The sequence below is a fragment of the Phalacrocorax aristotelis genome, chromosome 17, assembly GCF_949628215.1.
Source record: "Phalacrocorax aristotelis chromosome 17, bGulAri2.1, whole genome shotgun sequence".
Classification (NCBI taxonomy): domain Eukaryota; kingdom Metazoa; phylum Chordata; class Aves; order Suliformes; family Phalacrocoracidae; genus Phalacrocorax; species Phalacrocorax aristotelis.
Genome location: NC_134292.1, coordinates 12,811,152 through 12,830,517, shown reverse-complemented (window position 1 = coordinate 12,830,517; position 19,366 = coordinate 12,811,152). Strand labels below are relative to the sequence as shown.

General features: G+C 48.4%; 1 protein-coding gene across 19 annotated transcripts in view; it reads right to left on the bottom strand.

The window, feature by feature from the left end:
* The window catches only part of MVB12B (multivesicular body subunit 12B), a 79,247-nt gene that overhangs the window by 30,681 nt on the left and 29,200 nt on the right, over positions 1-19,366 (bottom strand). For all 19 annotated transcript variants that reach the window (XR_012663528.1, XR_012663536.1, XR_012663529.1 and 16 more), the window contains one exon: positions 11,703-11,800. Coding sequence is in view for 5 of the 19 variants with exons in the window: in XM_075112362.1 (XP_074968463.1) it covers positions 11,703-11,800 (98 nt within the window). In the remaining 14 variants the exon portion in view is untranslated. The remainder of the gene's footprint in view (positions 1-11,702; positions 11,801-19,366) is intronic.

Below are 19,366 nucleotides of genomic sequence, written 5' to 3'. Positions count from 1 at the left end.
TCTTCTATCCAAAAGAGAGAACATCTCATTGTAACAATTTTGCATTTTTAACTGTGCAAATTAAGCATTCTTCATAAATAACAGCCTGGTTTTCTGCACTAGAACTCCTTTTTATTAGCAGCACAGTAACGAACAATGAGCAATGTGTTCTATTATTCTTTGTCAAATCACAGAATGCTAGATTAGAATAACTCTGCTGGTCAATGTAATATAGTAGATTAAATTCAACTTCTGTGCAAAAACCACTGTAAAACAGCATGATAAGAAGGCTATAAAAAATTTAATTTTACTCCAAACTCCATCAGAAAAAAAAAAAATGGTGTGAAAAGTAATTTTGCATAATCAGTACACGCCATCTGGAACAATTAACCGATTTCTATAGAACTATGAGGATCAGTCATATCTGCTTATTAAAGATCAGAAATTATACAAGTAATAAATCCTTGAAAAAACTAAGCATACTCCCGCCTGTCAACGCTATTTTAACTTCAAATACTGAAGAACGCCTGATAAGGCTGAAAAGAAGAGATTAATATATGCAAATTACATCCAGCATTTAAAATCCCCAACAACTGTCTCCGGTTTTCTGTCCCTTATTGCTGCCTTTATGTTTTATTCATACACCAACTCACCTGTCACTTCATAAGCTATAATATTATGGGGGTATTATTAAACAGCATAAAGCCGTGCTTTAATTGGAAAGCTTCATTGCATTTTCCAATTATTTGGAGTAAATTAAAAGCAGATGCACATAGTTTAATAAGGAGTCTAATATCAGTTCCGGGAAATCAAAATTCATTGTCATTACTAGGCCGTGATAGTTTTGCAAACTGTACTCAATTTCAGAGGTTTTGAAAAGAAAATCTGTCTATGCAATCTGTTAATTGTCATTCGGTTAATATCTGTTTAAATATCCAAGCCACAGAGCCGTCTCCTATTTAAAAAAATTAAACTATGGCACTCGGGAAAGCAAAACAAACACAGCGCAGCCCGCCTCGAAGGTTGTGCTCCACAAGCTACCGGCGCAAGCGCCGCCAGCTCGTGCTCCTCCAGCAGCCACGGTCCCGCTGCGCCTGCCGCTGGGCGTGCGGAGCAAGGGCCGAGCGGCACCCCGCCCCGGCAGGGCTCCGCGTCATCCGTGGGGTCCCCTCCAGCATCGCCCTCCCTCTCGACACAGCCTCCCGCTCTCTGATGCTCCCTGCACGCCCGGCCGGCTCCGAGCCGCTGGTGTCAACGCCCTCGCCCGCCCACGCCACTGGGACGATCGGCCCCGCCATACACCTGCTCATACATAATTCAAGCCTTCGGGGGCAGCAGCCAGATAATCCCCACGGCAGAGATCGGCAAGCAGCCTCCTCAGAAGGTGAGGCGTGATCTGAGACAAATGGGTGAAATCTGTACGGCTGGTACGCTACAGCAGAAGGCAAGGCTTCCCACACCAGCCTGCAGCTTCGTGGGACAGCCGAGGCAAGGCAAGAGAGCGAGCAGCACCGCAGCCAGAGCCGTCACGCTCCTGGACAAGTACGCCCAAGTGAGATGACAAAGATAAAGAATGCCACCTCGGGCGGCAGAGGGTTAATCAGAAAATCAGGTCTAAAAAATCACAGAGGTGGCAGAACTCGTGGCTTGATCTTTCATGGTTTGGGCCAAGCCTGCCTGAGTGCAGCGCTGGTAACACGGGGCAGTGCACCGCAGCAGCCACGCACAAAGGACCTGTACACCGCAGATGAGCTAATTTAATAAGAAATACACTTTTCTGAATCTCATTAAATATAGTATTAAGTAACACCTACATTTCCGTTTCTGAAATACGCAGCTGCAGCATTCCAGATGAGACTTCAGTCTCCCTGAACCACTGGATATTAATAGAGCCTTTTACATTTTGAAGATTATCCAGGTCTCTTAGTCCAAAGACTGCAAATTGCAATAGGGCAAAGAACAGGCTGACTTTAATCTCAGCCTCAGCAGAGAGGTTTCAATGCAGAATAAAGCTTGTGTCAAAACTTGTCTGATTTTTTGGACCATGCTGATTAAAATTCAGTGTCACAAAAAATAAATTTAGTTCCGCTTCTATTCTTACGAAGCAAAGAACGTACCACACATGGGAATCTGGATCGACAGTAAAATGTAGCACAGGGCCTCCCCCTTTAGAGAGCAGAGTGTACTCAAACACTTGAACATAGGAGGGTATCGCAAAGCCACCAGAAACTATGCTGGAAGATGAAGATAAAAGCAATTCTTGTGCAGTGATCCAAAAAATAGCATCTTCCTTTTTTTCAAAATTACCTGTTTTAATAAAGCAGACACACTGTGCCAAGTGAACCATTTAATTATCTGCAAAAATGATGAAGCAAAACAATAGTTTGCAAAAATAAATGACTAACCTCTGATTAAAACGTCTGTCCTCATTACATACAGATAAAAGATACAGTATCTTTTAAAAGAAAATGTACATTGAAGAGAAGTAAGTGGCAGTTGTGGCAGAGATAACCTGACATTTTGCAACAAGAAAAAAGTTGATGTATGGGCACTGAAAGTAATGAAATCTTTAATTTTTCTTCCATTTCTTAATCTAGGAAGACCTCTGAAAGGACTTTTTTTGTCAGTGAAAAAAGGAAAAAGAAAAAAGAATAAAATAGGAAAAAACAATAAAGAAAAAAACAATAAAGAAAAAACAATAAAGAAAAAAAAAGCAACAAGGCATTCAACAAGAAAGACTGAGGAAACTGCGGGCCTGCTGCTGAATGAGGCGGGTGCCTGCAGAGATGGCAGTTACTGATACCGCCTTTGCTTCAGCCTTCACTGCTAAGGCTGGCCTTCGGGCATCCCAGCCCCCAGCGGTGAGACAGTCTGGAGAAAGGGGGACCTCCCCCTGGTCAGAGATCACCTAGGCAAACTGGATCCTCACAATTGTGTCCATGGGCCCGATGGGATGCACTCGGGAGTGCCAAGGGAGCTGGCGGATGCTGTCGCTAAGCCATGCCCCATCATCTTTGGAAGGTCGTGGGGGGCAGCAGAGGTGCCCAAGGACTGGAGGGCAGCCAGTGTCACTCCACTCTTCAGAAAGGTCAAGAAGGAGGACCCGGGAAACTATAGGCCAGTCAGCGTCACCTCCATCCCCAGAAAGGTGACGGAGCAGCTCATCCTGGAGGCCATCTCCAGGCATGTGCAGGAAAAGGTTATCAGAAGTAGTCAACATGGATTTACCATGGGGAGATCATGGTTGACCAACCTGGTAGCCTTCTGTGATGGCGTGACTGGCTGGGGAGATGAAGGGAGAGCAGTGGATGTTGTTTACCTTGACTTCAGCAAGGCTTTTGATGCTGTCTTCCATCACAGCCTCATAGGTAAGCTTAGGAAGTGTGGGTTGGATGAGAGGACAGTGAGGTGAACAGAGAACTGGCTGAACGGCAGAGCTCAGAGGGTCATGATCAACGGGGCAGAGTCTGCATGGAGGCCTGTAGCTGGTGGTGTTCCCCAGGGGTCTGTGCTGAGTCCCGTCCTGTCCAACATATTCATCAATGACCTGGACGATGGGACAGAGCATCCCCTCAGCAAGTTCGCTGATGACACCAAGCTGGGAGGAGTAGCTGATACACCAGAAGCTGTGCTGCCATCCAGCGAGAACCTGGGCAGGCTGGAGAGCTGGGCCCAGGGGAACCTCATGGAATTCAACAAGAGCCAGAGCAAGGTCCTGCCCCTGGGGAGGAACAACCCCCCGCACCAGCACAGGCTGGGGGTGACCTGCTGGAGAGCGGCTCTGCCGGGAAGGCCCTGGGGGTGCTGGGTGGCACCGAGGTGACCCTGAGCCAGCACCGGGCCCTTGGGGCCAAGGGGGCCAGCGGTGTCCTGGGGTGCATGGAAAGGAGTGTGGCCAGCAGGGCGAGGGAGGTTATCCTCCCCCTCTGCTCTGCCCCAGTGAGGCCACATCTGGGGTGCTGCGGCCGGTTCTGGGCCCCCCAGCTCAAGAAAGACAGGGAACTAAGTCAAGAGAGTCCAGTGGAGAGCAACAAAGATGATCAGGGGACTGACCTCTGATGAGGAAAGGCTGAGACACCCGGGCTTGTTCAGCCTGGAGAACAGAAGGCTGGGGGGGGGATCTCATCAATGCTTATAAATATCTGAAGGGTGGGTGTCAGGAGGATGGGGCCGGGCTCTTTTCAGCGGTGCCCAACACCAGGCCAAGGGGCAACGGGCACAAGCTGGAACACGGGAAGTTCCACCTGAACATGAGGACAAGCCCCTTCCCTGTGCGGGTGCCAGAGCAGTGGCACAGGCTGCCCAGAGAGGCTGCGGGGTCCCTTCCCTGGAGACATTCACCCCCCGCCTGGACGCGGCCCTGTGCCCCTGCTCTGGGGGTGCCTGCTCAAGCAGGGGGTGGGACGGGATCATCTCCAGAGGTCCCTTCCAGCCCCCACCACTCTGTGATTCCCGAGTCAATTGCTGAGCAGTGGAAAAACCAAGCTGGCAGCACCCAACCCAGCCAGCCTGGCCCCCACAGCGGTCGCCGCTGCCAGGCCCCAGCCAGGCTCCATGGCTGTGCATCGGCGCTTCGGAGCAAAACTCACAGCCACGCCGAATAAATCAACCGAGCTCCAGAAAGGAGGGAGGAATCTGGAAGCAAACTGCTGCCGTAAGAGCAGTGTGTGAAATAAATGCTTCCAGCAAAGCTACCCAGCCAAATTACAACTGCCCCCTGCCAAGGTCTGCATGATCCAATACAGAAAAGCAACTTGGTTTCCTTTTCAGGAATCCACTGGCTTTGATGTTTTTCCAGATCATTAACAGCAGTTTCCACTCTCTTTGCTGCCTCCAGAGATCTGGATTATAAACCAGCCTGGAACGAACACCAGCTCTCTACAGGAGCTGAAGAGCATCCCCTCTTCCCACACCCGCAGGGTGGACAGACACTGGCTCGCACCGGCCTCGCTGCCCTGGCCGGGCTCCGCGAGCCCCCCCGCCCCTCCCCAGCAGGGGACCGCGCCCCAGGGGACTCTCCTGCTCCTTCAAAATGACCTCGTGCCGGGAAGGCTCGCCTGGGTGACCGAGCACACCAAACTGAGTGGAACCTACGCTTGCGAAGGTTTCCCTCTACAGCTGCAGCCCAACCGTCCCACCTCACGATGGAAATTCCTTTGATCGCTTGCCTGCCCCGAGCCACTACCTATGGCCCACCAGACACCGCAACAAAAGCATCCTGCTACCCCATCAGAGCACAAAGTCTGCTCTGACCTCTCTATAAACTGTTTTAAAGAGGTAAACAAATATTTAAATATAAAACAGAAATGTTTATATATAAAATAAAATAATAAACAATCATTTAAGAAATATTTACTCCTTGAAGGTAAATATTAATGTAATAAATATCGGTGCACAATTCCAAAATACACAAATAGGAGATGTGGAGAAAGTCCCACCTGTAAGAGCTGCCCACAAAAACATCCTTCTCCGCAGCGAGCTGGCAAACGCGCCAGCCAACACCAAGCTGGCAACTGCCCGTGTCTCCCTCCCTTGCTGCTCAGTCCAGTTTCTCTGGGAAAAATACTTCACACAAGTAACTGTGTTGATAATGCAGTTAAAGACAACTACAAAATAATACTTTTTAAGATAAGAAATATGCACAAAGGCATTGCTACATCAAATAACTGCTTTGAAAACCCGCCGCTCCTAAGCAAATGAATGGCACACATTGCAGCCTTGTTCACAGTCACAAATGTTGCTTTATCAGTAGATAAAGCAGGTGGCATGTTTCGGGATGTGACGTCTAAGCTTCAACCCAGAGGACATGGCATTTTTCCTTCGGAAGCGAATGAAAACCTTCACCTGCAGTTCAGCATCAGCAAACCTGAAGGATGCCGGCGTTTTCAGAAAACAGCAGCCACAATCACAGTAGAGCCTGACTGCGAAGGAAGGGTTTAAGAGAAGTGCGGAGTGGTGTTTGAGCGGCGCACAGCTCCACGCCGCAGCAGCGTGCAAGGCTGCGGGCGGGCGGCACAAACGCCTCAAGCCCAGGCTCTGGCAAGAGGCACGGGGCGGCAAGCTCTGCTCTGCCCGCGCAGGGCTGAGAGCTCTGTCAGGCACAGCTCTAAGGGGCTCGGCGCAGAGCCCTGGCTGCTGCCCCACAGGCGCCTTCTGCAGCACCTGGAACTGAACCGAGAACTCTTCAAATGGTATGAGATTCTTAAGCATACTTTAAAAAACAATTCCGTTAACTTTATATGGTACAAATAATATGTGTTTCTGGATCCTGTTTTATTTCTATGGATTAACACGACTTGAGGTACCGAACTTACGGATGGCATATCAGTATGTCAAACTAACGTCAACTATCTCTAAGTACTTGCACAAATGTTTTAATTGTTTTGGGCTGACAGATGGCAAGTATTATTTGAAAATAGTACCAACAAACACACATCGAAGTATGTTCTGCTTTTGTTCTGTTGCTTTTCCAGCAGTTTCCATACTTAAGCGTTCAAAAAATGAAGCTCTGTTCTGTCCAAGGGTAACTGTGATCATCCTGTTATCTCCGGGTTCCTGCTACAACAAAAATCCTTGGAGATAGGATTACACGGCTGAAATTTGGTTTCTGGCTACGAGGTGACAGCTGTAGCAGTACCTGTAAGCTCATACACTCGTAAATTGGTACAGGGAGGCTCTGATTACTTTGTGCACACATTCTGATGGGGCTGTGCAGAAGAATCCGATACACTCCATGCAATGCAATTTCTGTCTTGACAGTCTGAGAGCAGGTCAAGAGCAGGCACGAGTGTTGGCTGTCCTATACTCAAACTACCTAAGTTTGTACGCTACAACCGACAAAGGCGTCTACCTGCAACATGACTCAGAAGATGGCTACAGTAAAATTTCCGGGCAGAAAAGAGACAACCCTGCGCAGCAGTGTGCCAGGCCACACGCCAAAGCCAGCAACGGCTTTGCCCGCCTGACTTTCACAGAGAAAGCCCCGCTATGGGGAAGCACACAGCTTGGACCAGCTCGTGATTTCCCATAAGTCACAGCTGAGACCCTAAGAAAAATATCTCGTTTTGCAAACGTGGTCACTAGTTTCCAATGCAACATCCTGCCATGTGCTCTGCAAGGTGTGTTACGACTTTTCCTGAGATGAGTCAGTTGAGTACGTCTCAAACTGGCAGGTCGAAGCAATTCTGCAAGTGAAATCAAAGGTTAGAGCTGGTGCAGGGAGGCTCACCGGCTTCGACGGCAGAGCGCTGTCCCCCCTGCGGAGGAGGTCGTGCATGGCTGGCTGTGCAGCCTCTCTGCTGCCGGCCTCGTCCCCAGGCAGGAGACAGCTTCCGCTTGTAATCAGAATTTGAAGGGGGCTTTCGATGGAAGATTTTGTAATTCAAAAGGTTTACGTTTCAGTGGCACTTACACAGCAGAAAACTTATTGGAGGCGAGATCCCCAAGAGGCATCAGCACACTGGTCTGAAACACACTGTTTATTAACTTGAGAGAGAGCTACAGCGGTATTCGAGCCCATCCAATTAGTGAGGCCTGCAGGAGTATTTGCACTCCTAAATCTCTTGGTTTCTGAAAGGGTTAAAGCTTATTATTAGCATATAATTTACAGGTCCTTTCTCCCAGGAAAGAAATAATGCACAGTAAATGCCACATTCATTTTAATAATACATGTTACAGTCTGTGCCCAACATCTGCACAAAGGTAAAGCAGACAGATTTTTTTGACATGTCCCACTCTGCCATCCAAACGCAGGCTTTTTGTTTCTTAAGTGACGGAAGGTTTAATCAAGAAAGCAGGCAATTCATCAATCGAAACAAGGCTGCTCACACCGCCCTGACAGCACACACATGGTTTTATACAGGAGAAACCTGGCCACCTGTCAGCAGCACCTTTTACATCAGGATATACAAATATACTGAGTGATCAATCCTCCAGCTCTTCCCATTCATTTCTTCTTTTTCTTATTATATTTTTCTTTATGCTAGATGTTGCGCTCATTCTCTGCAGGGATAGATGGGAGACAAGGCAGGCTATGGCTGTTTATACACTATCATAAAAATTTATATACCCTTAGAGTGACTTATTTCCCTTCTCTTTGAGTACCATTATTATAAATAATTTTTCACTTCATTCAGGAATTTTCCCTGTACGTTATTATCTGTGGCTGCCTGAGAGGGCTCCCTCTCTCCCTCACTGTCCTTGTGGCTCTGATAAGCCAAAGCAATATGCAGCCAGAAGACGCTGAAGTCTGAAATGAAGGCAGTATGTAGTCACAACAACATCTTAATTAAGCTGAAGGCCATGAAGAAAGACTGTGCTGTGAAATACTGAGCAGTGTCTGTTGACAGGTCTGTCTGGAGCAAGGCATTCTTCTTCCAGCAGCTGCCCGTTCGAACATGCATATTAAACCCGTCAGCTCCTCCGCACCGTGCTCCCAGCAGCACCCACAGACCTTCTGCAGATCGGCTTAGGAGTAATTCTGCCTTTTGGGCTCGGGTGCACGGCACGGGGTGGGAGCAGGGAGCCTGCCAGCCGCGGAGGACGACGCCAACGGCGCAAGCGTCGGCGCAGACGGCAGTGCTGTGCCACGGCGGGCGCCCCGCGTAGGGCTGTGAGGTCCGGGCAATCGTCTCCTATATGCACCCCGTCAAAGACTGATTCCTTAGCTTACTGTTTAAAGAGGACTCTCCCCAACTTTCTGGTCACCCAATGTTTCACTGCCAAGACTCGAAATGACAAAAGGCTGGTTAAAAACTGTAATTACTGCTTTCAGGACTATTTTTTCCTCCACTCCAGCTCTGTGATAATAATTACATTACATACCCCAAGGAGTAACGGCAGTTCCAGTGGGGATCCGGCAACTTCTGCCAAAATGTACTTTGAGATACGGAGTAGGGTCAACAGCCAAAATTCATTTCACCTTCCATAAATAGGTTGAACCCCAGATGGAAGTGTCGTTTCCATCGACTACTGAGAAAATGGATGTCTACAGACAGAGAACCGAGACCACGCTGCAACTCTTAATTCCACCCTTCTTTACAGCCCTCCCTTCCTATATAGCCCTATCCCCACCACAAGAATTCAGGCTGAGGTGATACCAAAATTGGAAGGTAAGAGACCGTTCCTAACAGCTTTTGTTTCCCTGCACCAGCACCAGGAAACCTTCCATTTTGCTGAGAGCTGAGAGGGAACCCGCGGGCTTGTCCGCACGCGGCAGGACCGGCAAGGGGTCCTGCCGCAGTTGCCCTGCCTGCCATGCCACGACCCGCACACCTTCCACGCGCCCACACCTCCCCTGGCACCGCAGGCCCCACAGCACGCTGCAGCAGGACCTCGCCGCGGCAAACCACATCCCGGCACAGCAATTAGGGACGACAGTGCAAGCGCGTTAATAAATTTCCCGTTGCCATGGCACTGCAGCGAGACACTTGCGTTGCAGCACAGATAAAACGGACTGGCTGCAAACTACACCGACGTAACAGGAAACTTCAGAATGGTTTCCACAGTGTGTCTGGGGGCTAATCTACCTCGGCAATGTTTAAGCACACAAAGGGAATTGTCACAGCACCTCATCATGGCTGCTGAAAAGGCAGCAGCGGTCAGGAGTTATGCATGAAGATCCCTGCCAATGCACAGGATGTTTCATATGACAAGACCCTTTCTTCAGAAATGATTCACAGCTGCAATAGCCATTACAGCACATGTATGCACAACAACTTGTATAACAACGTGTCTGGAGGAGAACGTGCAGTTGGGGGGAAAAAAGCCCAGAGTTATACACTGAAATGTGCTCATGCAAATGTGGAGGACTAACACCATGCCCAGTTTTGCAGGCCTGTTTTGTGCTTTGCCTATAACTATCTGGTAAAGTGTTCAGGTTCTTTGCAAAACAGGTCATCCTCCCAGGCTGCACTGCAAGCAGAGGCAGTCCACGGGAAGTCCTAGAGCCGGGTCACTCGGTAACAGTCGTGCAGAGCTGCCTCGCTGTTTGCACACTGATGCCTTCTCACGAGAGAAAGCGCAGCTTTCCCCCTCCATGCAGGACCGTCTCAGGCAAACACAAGAACGCGCCTTCCCTTACATTTCTAAATCTATTAGGGCAGGAGAGTAACAAGAAAAACGAGTACTGACAAGAATTATGTAATTGTTATATCCCATCTACTTAGGAACCCGAAGCTGCAGTTTCAGTCAGAGATTACCTTTTAAATAACCCTTTGATTATGGTACACGAATTAATGCCATGTTCCCATGTTAGAAGTGTCACTCACTATTAATAGCAAGAACCTGTGAATGGCACATTTTTGCCATCTTCTCTTCCCTGATTATGCACAAGCACTACCTATTGTACAGCCCACTGATTCCACTGCTGCTTGGTCTGGGTTTCCAAACTGTCCTGAAAATCTCCTTCAACCAGATGAAGGGACGGTACTTTCATTAGGTTTTGACAGGGTCAAGTTTAAAGCCAGCATTTTTCTCCTCTTGCAAAAATGACATAACAAAGAGAAAACTGTCACTACGTGCAATTCTACTGTGCCTATCACAATATTTGTTCAGGTGTGATATTATGCCAAAAAAAATAATTCTAGGGAAAACACTCTTGCACCCCAGCACCACTCAGCTGAAGCACAGAATATGAGCTACTCCCACAGGAGAAGAGGCAGGTGAAACACTGCTGTGCCACAGCTGCGCCTAACATTTTTCTTCAGTTTGCAGAGCCAAAAGTCCTTTTGCTGTGGTTCATGAATAGCTTCCAGACCACACAGCGCTCGGCACAGCCAGGAGTGACAGACTACATGAGGTACTACGCTGTAAAGCATCCCTGCCCCTCACTCCCAAAGGCATTACTTCCTGGGCCCCGAGGACCAGGCTGCATTCCTTTTTAGCTCACTCCTCCTTCACGAAAGCACGCACTTAAAGGCAGGAGCTCCTCCAGAGGAGCAGAGCCGTCAGGGACAGCTCAAGGGACCCCAGCTCCAAGCAGAGACCGCTGTGTGGTCTTGAAGCACTGTAATGAGTACCTGTACCAGCACGGGTGAAGGAAGGGGCTTGATCTTCACCACTCTAAACACACATTTTCCCTGCAGACTAGTACTAGTTAAAAATAAAAACCAGCTAAATTATTCATTGGCAAGTTTTTTCCACACTGACATCTGGAAACTATCACTAGCTCTAGCACTTGCTTACTAGCCTGGAATGGCGAGTTTGCCTTAATACCGGAGAAACAAATCTGTGCAGTGCCAGTATTCAGAATACAGGAATGGGAAAGAGTAAAGAGCTCATCTGTTTCTGATGTGTATGTTGAGTTTAGCAAAGAATAGTGTGTACGAAACTCATCCTTGCTAGGGAGGACAAAGCCTCCTGCAAAACAGGCAGAGATGTCGCTTCTTATGACTCACCTGTGAAGAGCATAAAACGGATGAGCAGCAAAATTTGTGTCAGTGTTGCTTTCCATCAGAGCTCTCATCTAGCACCTCTGCGGGCAGCAGCAGCCCTCCCCGAGGGCTGCAATCTCCCCAGCGGCCAGTAATGTTTGCTGCCAGTAACGTGTGTGTCTGGGCATTTTCTGGGTCTCTCTGCACCCCTTCGGCTCTCAACACTTAAATGGCACTGTGAAACAGCTGGGCATACGCTTCACAGGTACCACACACCTGCCTGTCTGCACAAGCAGGGCTGCTTTGCTTGATTATACAGAAGAGCTGAGAAAGCACTGCGTACAAGCTTACCTGATATGGCGTACAAATTTGAGTGCTGGTGCTCCAAATCCAGGCGAGTGCTGTGACTTTTCCCTCGAAAGCTGGCGGGCAGCGTCAGCGAGATATGCCTAAGGAAGAGAGATGGGAAACGGATATGACGTTACTACAGAGTGGAAGATGCTACTGCCGTCAGTTCGCTCTTGCCTGACGATTCTGGTCAGGTTAAGCAGCAAACATCAATTTTAACATTGCTTGTAAAAGCCAGAGTAAGCCCCGAATACCAGGAGGAGGCCAGGGTGGTGATTCAGCCATTACAACCAAGGGCTGTTCAGCTGCTTTACCTGCTCCTCAGTCCAGACAGTCTACAGACTGGTGCAAGCCCCCTCCGCCCCACTGAACACTGGACTCGGCCAACAACCAAAGCGCTACAGAGGCAGCCATCCGCCCTCCGGCAGGACACGGCAGCTCCTCGCGAGCTGGCACTTGGGGACAGCCTGCACGGTGGCCGGCGAGTACAGCCTCCCCTCTGCAAACACGACTCTCCACATAAGGCATCGAGAGCGTGCCCGAACACCCCGTGGAACTCAGCCGCGTTTCCTTCAAGGCAGAAAGCGCAAATAGCAAGTGCTTTGGATTTATCTGTGCCAAAAAATTCTGAGTACATTCAGAAATAAAATCTTTGAAACTCTCTTGATGACTAAGGCCTGCTCCAAACCTACCCAGAGCCTGCTGCACGCTCCCATGCTCCCTGAGGCTTCCCTACCCCGGCGCCCGAGAAAAGGGAAGCCACATTTCACTCGCCACCTCTTCAGCTGCAGCAGTGCATGATGCCCTCCCTGCCAACAACGCTCTGCCCAGTGCTCTGGCAGCAGAAAGATATTGTTACATCTTCCATTAAACCTTCCTATAAATAGGAAAAAACGAAGCTCATGGAAGTAAAGTTTAAACTATTTTCATTTCAACTCTTCAGTTTAAACTATTTTGGCTCAGAGCTTATTAAAAAGAAACCCAGCACACGGCGAGGCTGGACACAGGATAGAAGACAAGGTGGGCGACCTCCCCAGGAACACGCGGTGTGGGAGGGTGGGTGCAACCCCAGCAAGCCCCAGGGCCGGAGCGGGGGCTGCACACACAGCTGCTGGAGCCTGGAGCTGCTCTGCCCCAGCCTCCGGCACCACAGACAGACCCGACAGCACCAGCACCGCCCATGGGGACACAGGAGCGCTGGGGCTTGGGAGAGCCCGAGGGAGGCTGCTCACTGCGGCAGACGTGGCCCTGCCTCTGCCGCCCAGCCAGCCATGGAGCACCACCGGGAAGTCTGCCGTGGGAAAAGACTGTCTGCTAGTAACTGTTATCGATAGCCCTCAGATTTCTATGCTTTGATGAGAGATTCGGGCTTTTCCCTTTTAATTCACAGCTGTATTTTTCTAATGCTGATCCCGCATCTGTGTGAATTTTTAGAAAATGTTATCATTAATCTTCTGGACCCCGTTGCCATACAAAATGAAGATGCTCCCTCTTCATAGAGAGGCTTAGGGTAGCAGCAGAGCAGAGGCAGCAGCCACCGCTTCACAGGAGCGAGAGCGCCGGACACGGCGAGACCCTCGGCATCGCCCTCCTGCCAGAAAACCCAGGCGGCCCTTGTGTCTTCTCACAAAGGCACTGCCTGCAAGAAAGAGCCCTGCGTATCCTCCAGCAGAGCATCAAATCCATGCTCTTAGCTAGCAAGTTTTATCTATCGAGCAAATCATCTGGAAATTATCTGCCTTTAAAACCAGGACACATTTTGTGAAGAACTATATATTTTTAGACCTTGATGCAGCTGATGGTAAACAGCACGGATAAAATAAGAAAAAGCAAGCATCAGTTTGCTCATGCTTCCCAAAGCTATTTCTAACCAAAAAAAGATGGTGTGAAAATATTTTCAAATTTGGCTAACAGTTTGCTGTTTAAAACACAATCCATATGAGACTCTTTGTGAGCAGAGGCAGGTTTGTCATGAACACACTTTAAAACAGAAGACCACTGCCTGTAGGCATTACACGCTTTTCATTTGTTTTTTAATAGCAGTATCCAAAAATACTTTCTGAGGCACCAAAACAGCTAACAGAAAGACGTTTGAATTTCTCTTGCTTGTATGGGGGACTGCTTTCTTCATCCCCCAGAAAAACCCAGGAGGAATTGTTTTGGAAGTAAACAAAGCAGATCTTAAAAAGCCCATTTCTGAGCAGAGTATTTTAAAAGTTTCTACCAGCTTCTGCTGCAGGAGAGGCTGACCCTCGTCTACCCAGACAGCCCTCCTACACACCCCGCCACCGCGCCGGCACTGCAGGCTGCGAGGGAGGCGACGAGACCCCAGCCCGGCCAGAGGGCCAAGGCGACAGTCCCACAGGCAGCTCGTGGCAGGCACTGCGTAAGCACCATGAAGGAGCCGTCACGCAGCCGCCTCCCGGCGAAGCCCCGAGTCCTTAGTTTGCAAAAGACTTCTGGAAGCAGGTCCCTGCTCGCCAGAAGCGCGCCTGGCAGCTCACACGAGCGCCAGGTTTCACGAGCGCCATATGCCGAAGCGGTGCGCACGTTCCACGCGTGTAATTAAAATGAATCGCTCGCCATCCGAGGGGCTGTGACCACACACGCACAAATACAGCGGCGGAAGATGACGTCTCCAGACCTCGCTGCCCAGCTCTGCAGGGTATCCTCTTTGCTCCCCGTTTCAGACGTATCAACGCTGAAAGACAGGCCGAGGTATTCCCTCGCAGCAGGGGGCATGGGAAACGCGACGCGAGGGGATGCCCCGCGAGCCCTGCTCTCAGCAGGCCAGCGCTCCTGCAACCGCTCGCGGGGCTGGTGAGCCCAAAGCGCCACTTCAGCCGCTGCCGGCGCCGGCCGGCACTGCCGGGCCTGAAGGCGGGCTGGGACGAGGGCGCTTGGAGACGGCGGCCTGTGCCCCAGGTCCACGGCCACTTTCCGTCTCTGAAGTAGGATGAACGGGCGCTTCGTCACTCCTGCTGAGCTGCACCGAGGACAGCCAGGTCTCTCCAAGGAGATCATTTAGCTGCAAGACCACAAGACGGAGGGCAGTAACTGCAAGAAGCAGATCAGCTCTCCCCTTCCCCCTTCCCTTTTATAAAAGCATGACATCGTAGGGAAAAACGGGAAACAAAGCCTAATTTATTTTAAATTAATGCAAACTTTGGCCAGGATCAATATAACTTATACCTACTAAGTTGATTGCATAATGCATTTTCCTTATGCGTTGTGAAAGCCAAATCATTCTGCATTGTAGAAGACAAAAAAAAAAGAGCTGCCATTGAAAAGCAAGAAAATCCAAATTACAAAGTCCCCAAGTTCCTAAACACATATCGTGAAAGTATGTGCAGCTCTGCGGCATATGGCAAATCAATTACTAGTTTAAATTTTAAAACAAAAACACAGTAAATGTGTTGCAGAAATAATCAAGAACAACGGTTTGGTTTAGATTACAGCGGCCACTAGAGTTTTGAATACAATTAATCATCATTCCAGGCAATGGGAAGCCATATTGACACTTATTCCTAATTTGAATATTTAATTAGGGTGAAGTTCTTCATCAAATTATCACAGAACTGGGAGGAAAGCCTAAAAGATTTAAACAATTACTACTTTAACCCTTCACCAACTGCTCACCTGTGAGCACAAGAATCTTTTGCCCGTTCTGCAAAGCAGGAACCTGCTCAGGCGATACAAAAAGACAGCATTTAGAAGACACTACGAATGCCCTGGGAAAAGGTTCGTGGACACGCGGCATCCTCGCGGGCTCCTTCGAGACGCCAGGCTGACACAGGCTTTTGACTACCTGCGCTCCTCGACCTTTATCAGAGCAAAGCTTTCAGGCCAGATCTCTATTTTAGCATCAAGTATAGTTCCTGCTGGGGCTTTTGTGGTTGTTTTGGTTTGAATATTTGTTTGGGGTTTTTTTGTTTGTTGTTTGTTTTGGTTTTTTTTTCTTTTTCAACTGAAGAGCCTGTCCAGAATCATCCGCCAGGTTCACGTGTCGAGGGACACCGAAGCGGCCACCCACAGCTGACGCGGCACAGCCGCCCGGTCCTGCCCGCCCTGCACAGGAGGTTTCCCAGCCCCTGCCCTGCACCAGGAGCTCACGGGATGGGGCCGGACCCCGGCGCTGCTCCAGACCCGCTGCACCTCCGCCACGCCGTGGGCACCCTCCCTTCGCACGGCTCTGCCTCAGATCGCTCAAACATCCCTTTACGTGCTGTATTAATCCATATAAGAAAAATCTCTTTTAATGAGGAGTGATATAGTTATGAACTCTCTAGAGCCATAATTAGAGCAAACTAATTGAAGTTGTGTTTTGACACACTTTCCAAATTCACGGGTACTGCATGACATATTCACAACACTACCGCTGCACAGCCATGGCGACAGCAAAATCATTAGGCTAATAACGCTTATTTGCATTCTTATCATGCCAGCAGCATGCCGTTAAATACTGCTTCAACCAGTGCTCGTTTACTCTGAAAGTTTCCACTGAAAGATATTAACAGTAATTATTAGTACTTTAGTGAAATCTCTGATGTTAAGGAATGGCAACTCACACTAACTATCCCCATGCCAATTATTTTCCTTTTGAACTGTCATAACTGTCTTCCTCCCCACCGAATGAAAGCAACAAGGCAGCTTGGTGCTGGAGGGGAGGACGGACGGACACGGACGTCTGCCCCAGCGAGACCAGCTGTCAGGGCTCCGGCCCGCTCTCGCCGGCACTGAAGTCAAACCCACACTGTTCCAGCACGGGTTAAGTACAAAAAATACTTTTCCTCAGCATACAATAATTTCCAGCCAATTTAGGATGAAACAACTGCAACAGCACAGCTCAGTACATGGTAGATTTAATTACTCTTTTAACTTCAGGTTTTCTTTCAGTCATTAAATCTATGGAACAAGCCTACATACGACAGCAACAGAAGCAGCATGTGACGAGAGAGATCCTTCACATGCTAGCATAGGCGGATTGAGGTCTGCACACATTATGGCCACTTTTTGAATGCTTTTGGAGAGAAACTCGCATAAAACAGGCCCAGGAATGCCCGACAGTTCCAAATCAGTTATTAATAACTGTCTGCAGGAAGGTGATGAACTGCTTTTGAAGTTAGGGGGCAAGTACTCATAAAAAGTAACAGACGATCACAAGGGGAAATGCCAGATATCAAAGGATGCTTCATAATTCATATAAAAATATCAACAATGCACAGCAAAAGAACAACGGTAACTTTTCGCTTTCCAACTGGATTGGACGAGCACGGTAGAGAAATCAAGCGAAACTTTTAAGAATTGCTCCACGTTATCAAATACATTAGAACCATACTGCACGCTGCAGACTGGATTGTCCTTTCTTTGATGTGCCACTGTCATGACTGCAATTCGTTTTAAACAAACCTAAGAACAGTGCCGCAAGAACTGCGGTCTCATAGGAACACCTTAGAATAAAAAGGATTGTGTCTTCCATAACCAGCAGATTATGCAAAGATCATGCCTCATGAAAAACCGGGGACAGAACGATTAAATTCCAAGCGGTAGAAAGCTGAAAACACGCCTACATGCAGTTAATATGAGGCTGTAGCTCTCAAGAAACGTAATCCAACTTGAAAGCTTTGCCTATGGAGGGAGGAAAAAGCCCATTTCTAAGAAATGAGCTGCTGGAGTTTCGCTGACAGACATCAGAGGACCTCTCAGCAACTGCTCACTCTATCAGAATGCCTTTTCCAAACTGCCGCTTACAGACAATGCCATAGCAGATATCTATGGCTCCGGCGGCGTCCAGAATCCCATCTACAGTATTTATTCACAGTCCTTAACTTTTACTGTGCTCAGGCATTGCGATGCCAGAACACCTACCTCATACTCCGAAGAACTGCAATGAAAAACAAAACTGTGAGGCAAGAATCACCTCGGGTAATGGACTTCATTCCAGACAATCTATTCTAATCGTGTAAACCAAATATTTAAATACTTTCTAAAACCTTCCTGACCCTTCCCCTAAAACAAGCAACATATGGGCTTTGCAAGCATTTCATCTCATTCCAAGCTACTAAAATATCCTGTTTCCCAAAAATCAATGAGAGCTGGTGGTGCCAGATTCAGATTTTATAAAAGCCCAAATGCATGAGAGAATGAAAAAGGGAGTGAGTTATTCTTTCCACTTTTAGATTTACCCGTTTAATTTTCCCAGCTGCAGAAAGGGAAGAAGGCCTGTCTGCAGCACGCGTACTCAATGCACTACATACAGCATGCCCGTGCCTACCCCCCTCCCGAAACGACCACACGTCGAAGACAGGGGAAAACGATGTTGCGCTATTCTGTCAAAACCAAAGCAATCACCAGCTGAACAGAACAAACCCCGACGATGCTAACAAGGGAGCATGATCTACTGCAGACCAGCAACCCAAAGCGTAAGGCTTAACGCAGAATGAAGCTCCTGCAGCTTCCTCTATACAGGGATTAATTTAGATCAGAGGACTTAAGTAACCAGGGTAGAACAGCTGCCAAACAATAGAAAAAAACCCAACAAGTTTAATTTACACTGCTTGAAAGTCTGAGCTGTAGCCCATTAAATTGTTATAGGCAGAGGACTGCATCAAAGAACTAAGACCTCATACTGCAAGCATGAAGTGCTTATGAAGTGGTTGTCTTAGATGAGCAGCGCGGTGTCTCTGGAGGCTGCAGCGGGAAGAACGCGGCTCTCCACATCCTTCACTAGCTACTCTCCAGAGTCAGGAGTTTTCAGATAATGAAGCAGTAGGGAAAAATTGCCAAGCAGCAGAAATACTCCAAAAAGATAAATTACACACGGTGTAAGCTTCCTCAGTTAGGATTTTAAATTCTGTCAAATTAATCAGCACAACAAAGCCCGGGCTCACGCGTCTGACGAGAAGCATCCCTCCGAGGAGAGCCTCTTGCTGGGGGCCAGGCGCAGAGAGGGGCTGCCGCCCAGGCAGACCCCACAGCACCGGGGTGCTGCAGGCACAGCCCAGCCCGCGGGGAGCAGCGATGCCTCCCTGCAAAACCTGTTAAACAAATATCCCACATAAAGACTCATTTGGGAAGAGCACGTTGTCAGCACTTTGCCAGTAATAAATAATGACAGTCCAAACACTACTAAAAGCAATAAACTCAAGAAGTGTTTTGGAAAATGGTGAAAGTGATTGATTTAAAGAAGGAAATATCTGAACACAACCACATGCACTTCAGGGTGAAAGCGCAGATTACAAATCAACAGTGGCAGAGATCATATTAAAAAGCAGACAACACAGAAGTTTTAGGGAAAAAAACGCTCAATTCCCCTGCAGGGCTTATTTAACAACTGAGTATATAGCTTCTCTGAATGAATACCTTCGGTTTGTACTTAATGACCCTACGCCATACCCTAAAGAAAATATGCCTCCAGGAATATTACTATACCAGGAACAGAGCTCTATAAAGAAAAATTACTCTAAGGACATCAAACCCTCTTCACCCAGAGCACTCCCCAATTTTTTCAATGCATCCTGAAAATCAGCTAAATCAAACTTCTAACTACAGTTAACGTCCCTCCTTCTCCGCTGCTGCAAGGCATTCTTGTGCCTGGAAACCACTCATATTGTTTAAACGTTTTTTCCTAATCATAATTTTCTACCACTAAAACATACTGGACTGTG